At 35.3% G+C, this 16,252-nt stretch overlaps 1 protein-coding gene across 1 annotated transcript in view; it reads right to left on the reverse strand.

Moving 5' to 3' along the window:
- The window catches only part of MLLT3 (MLLT3 super elongation complex subunit), a 424,921-nt gene extending 410,612 nt beyond the window's left edge, over positions 1-14,309 (reverse strand). The window contains exons 1-2 of the mRNA XM_053702660.1: positions 13,198-14,309; positions 8,360-8,540 (exon numbers count right to left, since the gene is read on the reverse strand). Coding sequence (XP_053558635.1) covers positions 8,360-8,540; positions 13,198-13,200 — 184 coding nt within the window. The 5' untranslated portion in view covers positions 13,201-14,309. The remainder of the gene's footprint in view (positions 1-8,359; positions 8,541-13,197) is intronic.
- Between the last annotated feature and the right edge of the window lie 1,943 nt (positions 14,310-16,252).

Consider the following 16,252-nt stretch of genomic DNA (forward strand, 5'->3'; position numbering starts at 1 on the left):
TATTTGAATAAGTAAAGGAGCCTGCCCATTTTTAGTTCAGCGCCTGGGTAACACTTTCTGATTGGTGTCTAAATGTAACCACCAATCAGCAAGTGCTACCCAGGTTCTGAACTAAAAATGGACCGGATCCTAATCTTAAATTCAAATAAAGATAACAAAATAATGAAGAAAAGTTAATAGGAGTGAATTAGAAAGTTGCTTAAAATTGCCTGCTCTATCTGAATCATGAAAGTTTAATTTTGACTAAACTATTCCTTTAACGCATTCCCTCCTCTTACATTCTGTTTAGCCCCTGCTAATAGGATATTTACATAATCAAAATTGTGCCCCTGTGCTATTCCAGATAAGTATACAGCGGGTAGCCAATGAAAAGTAGGCATACATGTATATGCCCGAATCACTGGCCAATCCTCATCTGAAGCAAAATTAGGGCATTAAAGAAGTGTACTTTTATGTACTTCTAGGTATTTAACCATTTAGAAAGAGAACTAAAAAAATAATAATATAATGACCTAACAAAGTAGAGCATTTTTTTTTCTTTACTAGAATGTCCCTTTCAAAAAAACAAACAAAACAGAAATGTAATGGCAAGTGTTTCCCAATAAAGGCTCTAGGATTTGAAAATATCCAATGCCTGGCAAGGAACACTATATGTATTACCAGGTTTACAAAAGAACATTTTCTAAACTTTGCAAATGTTTAAAAAGACCTAAAACATATACATATATACACACACACACACACACACACATATACACACACACACACACACACACATATGAAAATTGTATTCAATGTAATTTATTATTGTTTTAAAATATATATTCCCTTTATTACCTATTCCCCAGTTTTGCATAACCAACATTGTTATATTAATATACTTGTTAGCTCTGTGATTACCCTGTATCTAAGTCTCTGCAGACTGCCCCCTTATTTCAGTTCTTTTGACAGTCTTGCATTTTAGCCAGCCAGTGCTAATTCAGGCATACATTATATATATATATATATATGGCTTACATGAACTAGCATTGTCTAGCTGTAAAAAGCTAATAACATGCACTGAGATAAGAGGCGGCATTCAAGGGCTTAGAAATCAGCCTATTATTCTACCTAGGTTTAACCTTCAACAAAGAATACCAAGAGAAAAAAGCAAATTTGACAATAAAAGTAAATTGGAAAGTTATTTAAAATTGCATGCCCTATCTCAATCATGAAAGTTTAATTTTGACTAGACTGTCCCTTTAACAGCTATAAATAGTATATGGCTATCCTAATTGGCTTGACAGAACAAATTAGTTTTATGAAACCTTTTGATTGTCTGTAGTTCAAATAAAAAGGGACATGAAACCCAAAATGTATCTTTCATGATTCAGACAGAGCATACAATTTTAAACAACTTTGCACTTTACTTCTTTCTTCTAATTCTTTTCATTCTGTTGGTATCCTTTGTTAAAAACTATACCTTGGTAGGCTCAGGAGCTGTGAGCTAGCTGCTGATTGATGGCTGCACATATATGCCTCTTGTGATTGGCTTACTGATTATTATTATTAGTTATTTTTAGAGCACCAACAGATTCTGCAGCCCTGATGTGTTAAGCTAGAGTCCAGTAGTGAAAAAAGGATGGATACCAAGAGAATGAATCAACATTTTTATTCAAATGTTTTATTCAAAGAATATATATATTATTGAGGTTTTCCCGCATCTCCCTCTAGTCATGGGTGCCAACCTGTTGAAATCTAGCTTTCGTGCTGACCTGTTTCAAATGTGCAGCAAACTCTCCTTCAGATACCTGCAGTGTAATTTACGTTCCATGACAGCGCCCATAAATAGATTAAGATTGCATAAAATATTCTTGGTGTTTCATGCCCTTTATTTGCAGACTTTATCTAAACCATGAAAGGTTTTTTTTGTTTGTTTTTTACTGTCCTTTTAAAGAAACATTTTCTTTTAAATGCATTACAAAATGTGTGACTTCCCATACATATTTAAATAATCAGTTTGCAAAATCTAAAATTGCGCTAAAACAATAAGCCCATATTTGCACTAAAACAATATGGTCATAACATTTTGAAATAAAACATTACATTTTAACTAGATGGACAAATGTCTTACAAATACAAGGTAAAAAATACCCCAACAAATCTCAGCTTCTGTGGAACATTTTTACATGCAGATGGCTTTAAAAAAAAAAAAAGACCAAATCAATCTTTGTTGAATCCTTTTGAAAAGCAATAAAGAATAAAATGACTGTATCGAGAAAACGTAATGCAGAGATGAAATAAATAATAGGATCTTGACATAGTAATCCCAGAATGCTTTTTAAACTACGTTTTAGTGTCTAGCACTATATTGTGCCCTACAGCTACTGACATTACCTAAGTGAGGTATATAAATCCGTAATCATACATTTGATTACATACATTCCTAAACTAATTGTGCAAATGTATTACTAGAATTGAGAAGAAAAAAAAAAGTTGGGAAATACCCAGTTTGATTGAAAGCCTAGAGAGCAGCTAGGGGCAGATAGAAGCATTGTCTTCTGTTGCAACCTAAATCCAGGCAAACCCTTTCTTTATTCACAAGTGAATCACATTTATTACCACATTGCTATCAGCAGAACTATGTTTGTTTTTTAAAGAGACAGTCAACACAAAATTTGTTATTGTTAAAATAGATAGATAAGATAATATCTTTATTACCCATTCCCCAGCTTTGCACAACCAACATTGTTATATTAATATACTTTATAACCTTTAAAGGACCAGTCAACACAGTAGATTTGCATAATCAACAGGTGCAAGATAACAAGACAATGCAAACAGCACTTAATCAGAACTTCAAATGAGTAGATTTTTTTTCTGAAAATTTTAAAAGTTGTCTATTTTCACTCCCCCTCTACCATGTGACAGCCATCAGCCAATCATAAATGCATACACGCTTATTCTTGCACATGCTCAGTAGGAGCTGGTGACTCAAAAAGTTTAAATATGAAAAGACTGTGTACATTTTGTTATTGGAAATAAATTGAAAAGTTGTTTAAAATGGCATGCTCTATCTGAATAATGAAAGTTTAATTTTGATTGAGTGTCCCTTTAAGCCTCTAAATTTCTGTCTGTTTCTAAGCCACAAAAGACAGCCCCACGATCACATGCTTTATTAGCTTACACAACAGGGGGTGCTAGTTCATGTGAGCCATATAAATAACATTGTGCTCATTCCCGTTTTTGAGTTGACTGTCCCTTTAAGTTCAAAATGCAATAAAGATTATTGATCAAATGTGTGATAGCTACAGAAGCACTGTGTGTCTAACTAGACAAATAAACCACCTCTCCAACAGTGAGACGCTTTGTATGAGAAATATTACCTGAACTAATCTGATCAAACAGGCCCGCAAGCCCTATATCGCTTCAGAGTAACGTAAGAAAAAAAAATTTAAGATTGTATTTATGTAAAAATTAAATACTGAAGGGGAAAGAAAATGATTTAATGGAAGAAGAGGTTAATGCTTATTTTCTGACCAACACAGAATAAATAGGGAGGTACTAGTCATACTATGTTTTTTGGCAGCCTGTGAATGATTTACTAAAATATACACCTTTATAATTCTATAATTTGTCAGATACGCAACATTTGCTCTACTTTGTAATGATCTTAAGCTCAAAATGTATTCTGTGACTATAAGACACATCAAGTGAGAGGTGAAGAGCGTTATATTTAGCTAATGAATAATGTAATTAAAGTGACAAACTCACAATAAAAATTAACCCCCCAGTGAAAATGTAAGGAATTGAAACCAATTGTCCAATGTGCATTTACAATAGATTTTGCCTGTTTTTGCTGTATATTACCTTTGAATTTTTTGGTGCCTTAATCCTCCCTCTCAGAAAGACTGAGTGCTTACGTGGAAAATATATTTGGCACAGTAGTTACTAGGGATGTGCATTTGGGCAAATGCAGAATATGGCCGCCGACAGCAACTTTCAGCTATTTTCGTGCCAGATTTCTTCTTATGAAAGTACTATACACCAATTTGCATTTGCCCAGATCTTAATGTGTTGCACTTTCACAAGAAGAAATCCGGCTCCAAAATAGCCTAATGTTGCGAGCGGCAGCCAAATTCCACATTTGTATGCCAACGAAATGCCAAAATGTACATCCCTAGTAATTACCTAGCTCAGAGCGCAAGCTATTTACATTTAACCTTAATTTTGCCTTAATTAGGCACAGCAACAGATACCAAAACATGAAATCCACCATGATTTTCAAGTGGTATATCCCTGAACTGTTCTTGATTTGCAAACCATTGTAGTGGTAATAAAAAGGACAGTATACAGATTTTTTGCACTAACTGCCCTTATCCGTTAGAGCATGTAAGTTTGAGAACATCAACCCATGACTACTGTGTGTTTAACCCCCACAAAGGAGTAAAACACACAGTAAAAATGCTGCTTGGGACTCACAGAGCACTGCTGGTCCTAAGCAGAAAACACAGCTGCAATAGTCACACATCTGAGTCGTGTGACTAGCGCTGCTGATTGGATCAGCAAAAATATTAGCTTAATTGACTAAAATTTTAGCCGTGTGGTCAGTAAAGTCAGCACCCACTAAAAAGGCGCTGGGGAGAAGAAAGAGAAAAAGAGACAGAGAGAGCGCGATATATATATATATATATATATATATATATATACACACACACACACACACATACACACAGGTAGCCCTCAGTTTACGCCGGGGTTAGGTTCCAGAAGGAATGGTTGTAGATCGAAACCGTTGTAAATTGAAACCCAGTTTATAATGTAAGTCAATGGGAAGTGAGGGAGATAGGTTCCAGGCCCCTCTCAAAATTGTCATAAGTAACACCTAATACATTATTTTTAAAGCTTTGAAATGAAGTCTTTAAATGCTAAACAGCATTATAAACCTAATAAAATAATTACACAACACAGAATATATAATTAAACTAAGTTAAATGAACAAAAACATTTGCTAAACAGCATTATAAACCTAATAAAATAATCACACAACACAGACTTCACTTGCATTTTTCGGCAAACAGTTATTTCTATGCATTCCAATCTGGACTGATTTATAGACAGGAAGATCTTGTTCCTTTGAAATCTGCTTGATAGTTCAGGTCTGGTTAAACAGATTAATTTCAGCTTGCTTGGCTTTGCTGCAACACAAGCGGACAGCTCCACCTACTGGCTATTTTAATAAATGCACTGCTTCTCAATGCTTTTCAATAGCAGTCACATGACTGGAAAAAAAGGTTGTTATTCTGAAACGGTGTAACTTGAACCGTTGTAAAACGAGGGCCACCTGTAATTTATTTTTATATATATATAGTGCCACTATCAAAAGTACAGCTATTCCATTTCTTTCAGATATTGCTTAACATATTTTACATAGAAGCAGCTCAAGAACAATGTGTCTCTAAAGCCAAGTACAAATCCAGATTACATTGCGGTAAAAATGACACAAGAATGTTGTTATTTATATGTAGCGACATTCTCAAAAACAGAAAATCACTAGAGTAGGATATCTGCTTTAAATATATGTTTGTAGACTGTTGTGAAGAAATGCTTAAAATATGCACACATGTATAAGATTCATTAATCAACAGCAGTGCTCACACCAAGCACAAAACCAGGACGGAGAAGTAGAAATAATACATAAAACCACTGAGAGACTAATGTACTTCCTGTAGGATCACACAAATTGAGTCTCAGCCATATCTATTTACACTGAAACTCAAATCAAAGGATAAATATGCTATGTATACACTGAGCCCGGACTGGAGATCTGTCTCTCACAATTCTGTAATGTAAACATTTTACCATTCACATACTCCATATGTGAGATGTAAATGCCCTCATCAAGCCCCTTCTGTGACCACAACTCATGCAATTTGTTCTGCTGTTCTACAGCAACAGCCAACAAGCATGGACTAAGTGTCAGGAATAAGGCCAAAAAGCAATCACTTATCCTCTTCCTAGTGCTCAAAATACATTTAAAAAACAAAAAACAAAGATCAGCTTTTGCTCTATGTATTTAAGTAAAAAAACATGTTACCTTTTCTAACATGTGCAACTCAAATTAACACCTAAAAACAAATGTTTGGTTTCTCACATCCTCAAAATGTAACAGACCAAACTCCAGGACTTTCACAGGGGTTTACTGTGTTGCAATGTGTTGATTCAGCCAGCTTTATTCAAATGATTTTTTGTGTGAAATCTAGCCTCAGTGTGAAATTGGTCCTCACAACACACTAAAAGTGGTTAGTAGTACAACCAATTAACGGGACAGTCTACACCAAAATTGTTATTGTTTAAAAAGATAATAATGCCTTAACTACCCATTCCTCTCAGTTCTTTTGACAGACTTGCATTTCAGCCAATCAGTGCTGACTCTTAAATGACTCCATGGGAGTCAGCACAATGTTATATATATGTCACACACAAACTGTTGCACTAAGAGGCAGTTTTTAAATGCACATTGGACAATTGGTTTCAATTCCTTACATTTTCACTGGGGGGTTAATTTTGATTGTGAGTTTGTCACTTTAATTACATTATTCATTAGCTAAATATAACGCTCTTCACCTCTCACTTGATGTGTCTTATAGTCACAGAATACATTTTGAGCTTAAGATCATTACAAAATAGAGCAAATGTTGCGTATCTGACAAATTATAGACAAATACTTTTATTTTATGAACTGTTATTACTCTATCCTTTAGCCTCTTAGCTTTTTATTAGCTATTTCTATTCCTCACACTTTAATAGTTTATTGCCAGAAGTTTATCAAATCAAATCTAGAGATTAACCCATTGGATAATCTCATCTGTAAATGGAATATCCAATATATTTCACTCTTATTTAACCGCTTATCGATATCCCCCCCTCTTTGATTCATCCTAATTTTCTCAATGATAGTCCAAGAGAAATAATCTGTCTTCCCCTTCTTACATTCAATAAAATGTCTAGCAAGTGGAGGTATTTTTTATTCTCTTTTTCTATTGTCGTAAGAATCTGATATAATATTGGATACATGTTTTCTTATTCTGAGTTTCTGACCCCAACCTCGTGACGTTTTACCCACATTAGGTAGGTGGTAGATATTGATACTCAATTAAATACACCGCACGTGTGGTTCTGCAGTTAACAGAGGTATTTATTCTAAAGGTTTCACCTGATACAAATTACTACCTGGTTTTACAAATTTGCACGCCTTACATTCTGAAAAACCAGATTTATATATGTGCCATATGTTTCTAGCCAGGGTGCACTCAATTAAGGGACAGTTACACCAGAATTTTTATTGTTTAAAAAGATAGCTAATCCCTTTATTACCCATTCCCCAGTTTTGTTTAGCCAACACAGTTATCCAAATATATGTTTTACCTCTATGATTACCTTGTATCTAAGCCTCTGCAGACTGCCCCCTTATCTCAGTGGTTTTGACACACATGCAGTTTAGCCAATCAGTGCAGACTCCTAAATAACTCCACAGGAGTGAGCACAATGTTATCTATATGACACACATGAACTAGTAGTGTCTAACTGTGAAAAACTTTCAAAATGCTCTGAGTTAAGAGGCGGTTTTCAACGGTTTAGAAATTAGTTTGAGCCTACCTAGGTTTAGCTTTTCAAAAATACCACCAAGGGAACAAAGCAAATTTGATGATAAAAGTAAATTGGAAAGTTGTTTAAAATTCCATGCCCTATCTGAATCATGAAAGCTTAATTTTGACCAGTATGTCTCTTTAAATGCACTGCATGTGTGGTTCTGCAGTAAACACAGGTATTCATCCTAAATGTTTATCTATCTTTTTAAACAATAACATTGTTTAGTAGATTGTTTCTGAATAAAATCAACTCTTTCTTTGTGAGTTGCCCTTGTCAGCCAATGAGCAGTTGTACACACTCCTGCACTTCCTGTTAGTTTCATATAAAATGTAAACAGCCTTTACTTTACCTTTTTTTTTTTTCAAACAAAATATTTAGAACATGTTTAACTTCAGCACATGATACATACATTTTCAGTACCATATTCCTTTACAGACATAGCTAGTTAACCACACAAAGGGGTTAAATACCAATGGACACTTCTGATTGGCTGGCCGGCCAAGCAATCAGAACATTACCTACTTGTTTAACCCCTTTGTGTGAGTTAAACATGAATACAATGACACTTACAAATTACAGCTTGTCATTTTTGCGTTAGAATTTCCCTTTAGAACAAAGTGAAATACACAAAATGCCAGGACAGCACATAACATTGCTCAGTTCAGATGTAGATGTAGACTGTTCCCACCATCACTATATGAAAAACACTTGTCATGAATGTAGTTACCTCTTTTAGGTCGGGGGAAGCTCTCGTGCAAATGAAAGACAACTTTCTCCACAAAATGCTGAATATTGCTGTGCTCTGGCCCTCTAACAAACACCATCCAATCGTGGGTGAATCCTTCTAGTGTGGGTTTTTTTCTGACCTGGGCTCGGTGACCCAGTTCTAGCTTTACTTGTACAGCACACTGCAGTGAAAGGAGGGACAAGAGAAACATGAAGAAGCAATATAGAAGGATATAATATGGTTACTTATTGCTAGACCATCTATTACCATGATCTGCAACTGATTATTAGGTGACAGCACTTTTTTCTCTTTTAAAAATGTAGGTACAAATTTTCAGAAAATTACAATTCATGCCAGTGGCACAATTTATTTGATACCTGGCATGGTCTGATTTTTCAGCAATGACTGGCGGACATGAAGCGTGTTGCAATACATATGAAATCACATACATTACTGTATTTATTACTAGGTTTTGTGTGCACATATAAAGTAAAAACAGACATTCATATAAGCAGCTGACCGCAATATCTTCTGCAGTTAAAAGCAAGCATGATTATGAAGCTTTAACAAATAAAAATATGTTTACAATATATTTTGTAATGGTCTAATATTTGAGAGTTCTTTGTGGCAATATAAAAGCAGATCTAATGAAACACAATTATTCTTCCAGGATAAAATCAACAATACAAAATACTGACACCATCACTATCTTTTAACCTCTCTCGGATATATTGATTTACTAATATTATCCAAGCTTTAAAATGAGAGAATAATAAATCACCAATTCACATTATTTACTATATGGTGCATACATTTATCTGAAATTTATTTTAGGAATTAAACCTACAAGTTCCCTATATTAAGAAGTGTGAGATTTGGGCTAACTTTACTTGAATGGCAGTACATACACATGGTGGCTACAAACCTACTGGCAAACTTGTGATCAGGATAGCTGTCTGCACTGTTTCCATGCAAAATGTATCGCTAGTAGTTAAATAAGCACTGAATATATCCGTTTGTCAATACGCGATAAACAATCTGATAACATTTGTCACATCAATATAAAAAAACAAAAAACACACTTTCAAGAAGACAATTTTGAAATGTCTAATATGGTAATTATTTTCCAAACTACATAACATCTAAAAGTCTTATAGAAAACATTCACAGCTTTAAACCAACTGTCAACCCTAACTGAATTTGACAAAGAACATGCCACTACAGGTATAATGATGAAAAGTAATATGATCCCATTTTTAATGGGTAGCATGTTTGGCCATTGAGTCTCTTATTTTAAAATCCACATATTTTTCCTAGAACCAAATTGTTGTTTTTTCTCTTTCTTAATAACGTTCTACTGAGAACTAAAAAAAAAAGTATTAAAACAGAGTATTTATTATAAAATCAGTGTTCTAATATCTATTGTAGACTTTCAGCCATTCGAAGTAGTATTAATCATGGAAATGTATAGACAATACACATTAGAACAATTATATGTTTTTCTTTTGAATTAAAGTTGTATGTTCTACTAATGTTATATAGATCTAAAACAGATTAAAAAATACAACACTAGCATAAGTACCTACAATGCTAGTCATTACTGTTCCTTTTGTTAATTCTACCTACTTATACACCCTTTTTTTTTAAATTGGTTTCTACAAATTGCCTTGCCAGTTGGTGAATTTTCAGTCCATGCTATGAGATACTGAGGAAATATAAAACTACTGCTCCCTAATAGACAGATATTATTGGTGGAACAGTGATTGGAGCAAGGTGGCATTCAAATGTACAATGCTGGCATGTGAGGAATACATTTCCTGACTGCACAGGGCCCGCAGACATAGGATTTTACATTGTGACGTGAAAGTTATAAATTAAATTCAAAAGGGTTATCCCCTGCTGTGTTATGTCAAACCAATCTATAAATCAGTGGTGGTGTATCTTATTCAGACTGCCCTAATTGGTTGTAACCTTCTAAAATAAAAAATCATGAGTGCCCATGGCACCTTCTTTAAATTTTAAAAAGGTACATCAAATTAAAGTTATTTTTTATACTTATAATTTAATATTTAAAAATGATAAAAGCTTAATTTCTGGTATATAGTGTGTGTTCATACAAAAAAAGATAAAATTAAAGCCAATGAAACAAGCAAAACGGTGAAAGCCCAGAACCAGATTTGTTATGAGAACCACCATTGGCATTTATGCCATAAGTTGCCACCCCTGCTAGAGGTTATCAATTTTTATAGGTAGAGGGAAATAACTACATAGCCCATTCCAGTGGAGCCTGGTTTGCTTTTCGTACATCTGAGTGCTGAACAGCAAAAGATTCACTTAAAACCAGGGGTCGACAAATCTTTTTAAAATTTAGGAGCCAGTAAGAACATAGGGGTAAAATTCTAGGAGCCAGTGGCTCCTGGGTTTGGGGAACCCTATTTTAGAAGATTGTACATCAACAATGTGTCACCTTAATATCCACAAATCTTTAATAAAACTAATAAGATCTAACAAATTGTATTTGTTTACAATAATCACCCTCTTCTACACTTTTTTTTTTAATGTATATAAAAAACAAAAAAAACAAAGCCATCAATAAGTAGGCTAAATTTGCTTGATAACCACTGACAGACCCCAAGCAAACATAATGTATACAAATAAACAAATCACCAGATAGATGAAAAGGTGCATTTACACTGGAACAACAAGTACAATGGATGATCACAGGCATATAGTTTTTAACAACCTGTTATCTGGGTGAAGGGGAGTCATGTGTATAGGGCTGTTCAGTTAAATTAAAGGCACAGTCTACTCCAAAAATTGTATTGTTTAAAAAGATAGATAATCCCTTTATTACCCATTCCTCAGTTTTGAATAACCAACACTATTATATTAAAGGGACACTGAACTAAAAAAAAATAAATTGTGATTCAGATAGAGTATGCAATTTTAAGCAACGTTCTAATTTACTACTATTATCAATTTTTCTTCGTTCTCTTGCTATCTTTATTTGAAAAAGGCATCTAAGCTTTTTTTGGTTCAGAACTCTAGACAGCACTTTTTTATTGGTGGATAAATGTATCTACCAATCAGCAAGGACAACCCAGGTTGTTCACCAAAAATGGTCCGACATCTAAACTTACATTCTTTCATTTCAAATAAAGATACCAAAAGAATGAAGACAATTTGATAATAGGAGTAAATTAAAAAGTTGCTATCTGAATCTTGAAAAAAAAATTGGGTTCAGTGTCCCTTTAATATACTTTTTAACTCTGTGATTGCTTTGTATCTTAGCCACTTCTGACAGACCCTGATCACGTGGCTATTTATTATCTATTGACTAGCATTTTAGCCAATTAGTGCAGTGTCATGAACAACTCCATGGGAGAGAGCACAATTATCTGTATGGCCCACATTAATTAGCAGTCTCTTGTTGTGAAAAGCTAATAAAAAAGCATGTGATAAGAGGCTGTCTGTAGTGGCTTAGAATCAGGCAGAAATGTAGAGGTTTAAAGGTTATAATGTATATTAATATAACAATGTTGGCTGTGCAAAGCTGGAGAATGGGTAGTAAAGGCGTTAAATATCTTTTTAAGCAATAACAATTCTGGTGTAGACTGTCCCTTTAACTCTATATATTGCTTACTTATGTCATGTAGTTATTGAGGTTTCCTAAATTAAAAAAAAAGTGTGTGTTGTGGTTAAAAGACAAATGATTTTTTCACGAAGGTGCCCATTCTTTTTAACAAAATAATTTATTCTGGAGCTCTGTACAAATCACTGTACTTTTTTTTTTTAAGTTAGTGCTTTCAGATACCATAAAAGTGTCCACAAAGAGAAGTCACAGTATTATTCAGCTTTTCCTATTTATATTTGTATTTACTTTCACAACACTCACAGTGTGACTTTAAACAGATCTTTTTCACTTTATGAGATGAAATATATAACTGTTAACAATTGCATTTTATTATTACATGCATAAAAAAAATCAACTGGCCAGAAGTAAAAATATATTTCTAATATCAGCAAACTTGTAACCCCCATCCTTCCTAGATCTATATTTAAAAATGCAAATACATTCTAAAATAATAGAGCACCTAATATGAATCAGGTGTTAAGTGAATAAAATGTTTTTACAACAAAAATTACAGTAGTATAGGCATGGGTTAAGGGGGGGTGGGTTATAAAAAAATAAAAAACACACCAAAGATACAATAATGGACGTTAAGTAAATTAGATCATTATATCCATCTAAGTATTTGACATATAACTGGGATGTGAATCACCTTTATGCTATAGTTTTGCCTTAGGGCAAATAAAAAAAGAACCACAATCTGATAATAAAAACTGAAGCAGAAAGATGTATTCTCTTGTAGAAGCTTTATACAATGCAATCCACACACCAGATCCTACACTAATAAACATTAAAAACTAGTTAATTCATTCTACATATGATATGCAACAAACTTTAACCCATTGGTTGCCACACATTGCGACAACTCCCTTTAGCCCTAAAAGCAATGGGTTAAAACATCCAAATAAAAAGAAATAAAAGCAGTGGATTCCATTGGTGACAGTGATTATGCATGCACAAGCAAAATGTCATTTGAAAGATGGCACATAGAGGGGACATGCATGGGTATGAGGGAGATAACAAGCGGAAGGCACAGTCAGCATGCAGGCTGTCAATGACGACGTTTAACCTCTCTTCTGCTGCTATTACATTAGAATATGTAGCGCCACTGTTATTTTTAACCCACTACAGAATATAAACCTCATGCTGTTTGCTACATAATGTGCTAGACTGGTACAGAGAGACAGGAAGAAAAAATGAAACACACCATGCTAGCGGCGCCTCCTGCAGCTGCAGCTCCTGGAACTCCGAGCTGCCTTTATTACTAACAATCTGCTAAACCAATACTGCTGCTGATCCGGATCCACCTTCCCTGACGCTTTTAGATCCCAATTCGAACGATCCAGTACTTCATCCACCTCCTGCAGGTGCTTGGAGGAAATCCACGTAGCCCCCCAACCACTGCCGATGTTAAATCCAGGTGCTTGTACTCTTTCCGATACAAAAAAAAAAAGTTGATTCTGTTTGAATATTGAAATCCAGATGGTGATCCAAGGTAGTGCTGATCCACTTAGTAGTAATCCATAACCATGCTCTTCCGCTACTCTCAGGTGTTGCTCTAGATTTCCTCAGTGATCAATCCACATGATGACGCCCCAGCTGGGTTCTGGTCCAGCGAGGCCGCTTATGCCGCTTTACCTCTGGAGATGTCCTCAACCCAGAGCGTACCCAACCTCCTGTATCCGATCCAGATGCCCATCTACCCACTCATCCGATCCCATTGCAAACGCTCACTCACTGCTACAGCTGTCTGGCTCCTGGTCTTCTTTATTTGCCAAGGCAAGTGCAAAAAAACAAAATAATTAAATAATCACAATCCAGGAGAAGAAACAAAAAAATGACTAGCGCTGACAGTTCAGGTTGCAGTAGTGCTATACAGATGGCAGCGCTGTTTCTGCAGGCTGAGCCGGTCTGCAGAGGGTTCAGAGGCTTGTTCCACCCCCTCTCTTCACTGAGCTGGCCATGCCTAGGGCAGCCCCTTATTCCTTATTTGTGTTACCCTAGTCAAGAGGGAGGGGGATCAAGAGGAGGAGGTAGAGGGCAGCAGGGAGATGGCAGACATTGCGGTGGCTTTCTCTTCAGTTATTCTCCCCCCTATCTGTCTGCTTCTCTCTCTCATTAAACTGAGCCCAAGAGCTGATGTGAGCATGCGTGCTTGACACCAATACTCAGACATAACACGGTGCTGTAGGGAAAAAAGGAAGGCAGAGCCAGAGGGAGGAAAAAATAGCGAAGGAGAGCAAGGGTGGTGGAGAAAGTGGAAATGAAAGAAAAATACGTTTGGAAAGGTCTGGCTGTGAGAAAGGTGTGTACAAGGGGAGGGGGTGAACCAAACAGAGGAGGAAACAGGAGTGAGAAAAGGAAGTGGGAAGGTGAGAAATACAAAGCAATGATGAATATAAAACTGGAACAGCAGAGAATGAAGAGTAAGAGACAAACGACGTGAGGAAAATCATGGAGAGTGTCAGTGAAAAAAAATATGAGACATAAAGGTGTCAAAATGGTAGGAAATGTTAGTAATAAAACAGTCAAATGCATGGAAAATGTTTGCAAAAAGGGAAGAAAAACTATGCAGTGGTGTAAAAATGAGGGGGGATAATGCGGTGCTGTGATAGATCACGTAAAAGACCCTTGAGATAGTAACTATTAACCAGTAAGTAATATGTGGCACAATACTGACAGTGTGACATGAGTGATAGTATTTGGTAAGTAAATGTGTTAAGACCAATATTGATACATGCCATTAACAAGAGACACATTGGTTTGTGGTATAGGGAATGTCATAATACCCAACTGTCCCTTTTGTGATTCTGACAGAACATACAATTTAATATTTTTTAATTTTTTTTTTTTTACTTATATTATCAAATTTGCTTCATTGCGTTTTTATTGAATAAATACCTAGGTAGGTTTCTGGAGCACTACATGGCAGGAAATAGTGCTGCCATATAGTGCTCCCGACACGTGCATGCTCTGGAGCTTGTTTTAACAAAATTTACTAAGCAAACTAAGAAAATTTGATAATAGAATTAAATAGTAAATTTAATTAAAACTGCATGTTATATCTTAATCATGAAAGAAAGAAAAAATGTGGGTTTCATGTTCCTTTTAATGTCACATTTCCAGTTCCCTTTCAGTGTTTTTTATATAGTGCCAGGTAAAATATGCATGCCAGCGGGCACCCAATCAGAGGCTGTATTATCTTCATGCTCACATTGCCTTAGCTTGTAGTGCATGGAGAGAGAGGCTAAATACTGTTTTTCACATCGTCATATCTCCACAAAACCATAAATTATTGTGAGTGAGCTTCAGTTAACTGTAGCACTGGTTTTGTACGTGTTTTGTTGACCACTTGAAATGTTGGAAAGGATGAGAGACTGTAATTTGGACAACAGTTGTAATACAATTGGCACACTACTGGCTACATTTTATGACCAGCAGTATTTGGTAAGTCCAAATACAAACGTAAATGTGTTAAGTGCTCTAAAATAGGATATAAGACCTGGAATCTTCCGTGTAGGTGTCCTAAAAAAAAACCAAAAAAAAAAAAAAAAAAACAGTAATAGTGAAGTCCTGTTTAGGAACAATATAATGCAGAGGAATGGAGATGCACTCATACTCGCTAGAGCTATGACTAAGCTCACAGTTTAAAAGCCCATGTATAATCTTGTCTGTTAATCAAGGAGACCGGGGAGACATCCAGCTGGTTAAAATAATTTTATTACAATAAGTAAAATCACTCGGCTATGATAGACTTTCTCAAGAACACAACCGCATAAATATAACAGTTAATGCAGACACTTCAAGCGTGTGCTATAAAGCAGAATTCGGTTCTAAGGGTCAACACCCTCCCAGTGATGCAGGAGTCTTTACGGCCAATTGTCTTCCAATGCACGTTTCACTGGGTAGCTTCCCAGCTTTTTCTTTTGTTTATATTATTGTTTTGTAAAGTATTTGGTAAGTGCAGTATATTTTGGGCAGTACTCATTGGTAGGGATGGGCGAATGTGGTGAAAGTACAATTCGCTTGGTAGAACAAATAGTCTTGTGGATATTTGTTTTGGACAATCAAATGTTAATAAGAACGTAAATTACATCTTTTTTTAAATATCTTTATTTATAGACTCAAGTAAGGTTACAATGGTAATAACATTACATCACATCACATACCTCATAGTGGTGCAGATTATACACAAATAAATATAGAATCTAGCTGTCTTATGGTGTGACAATGACAACCATAGCCGGTGTCTAACAATAAGA

This window comes from Bombina bombina, chromosome 2 (assembly GCF_027579735.1).
Source record: "Bombina bombina isolate aBomBom1 chromosome 2, aBomBom1.pri, whole genome shotgun sequence".
Lineage (NCBI taxonomy): Eukaryota > Metazoa > Chordata > Amphibia > Anura > Bombinatoridae > Bombina > Bombina bombina.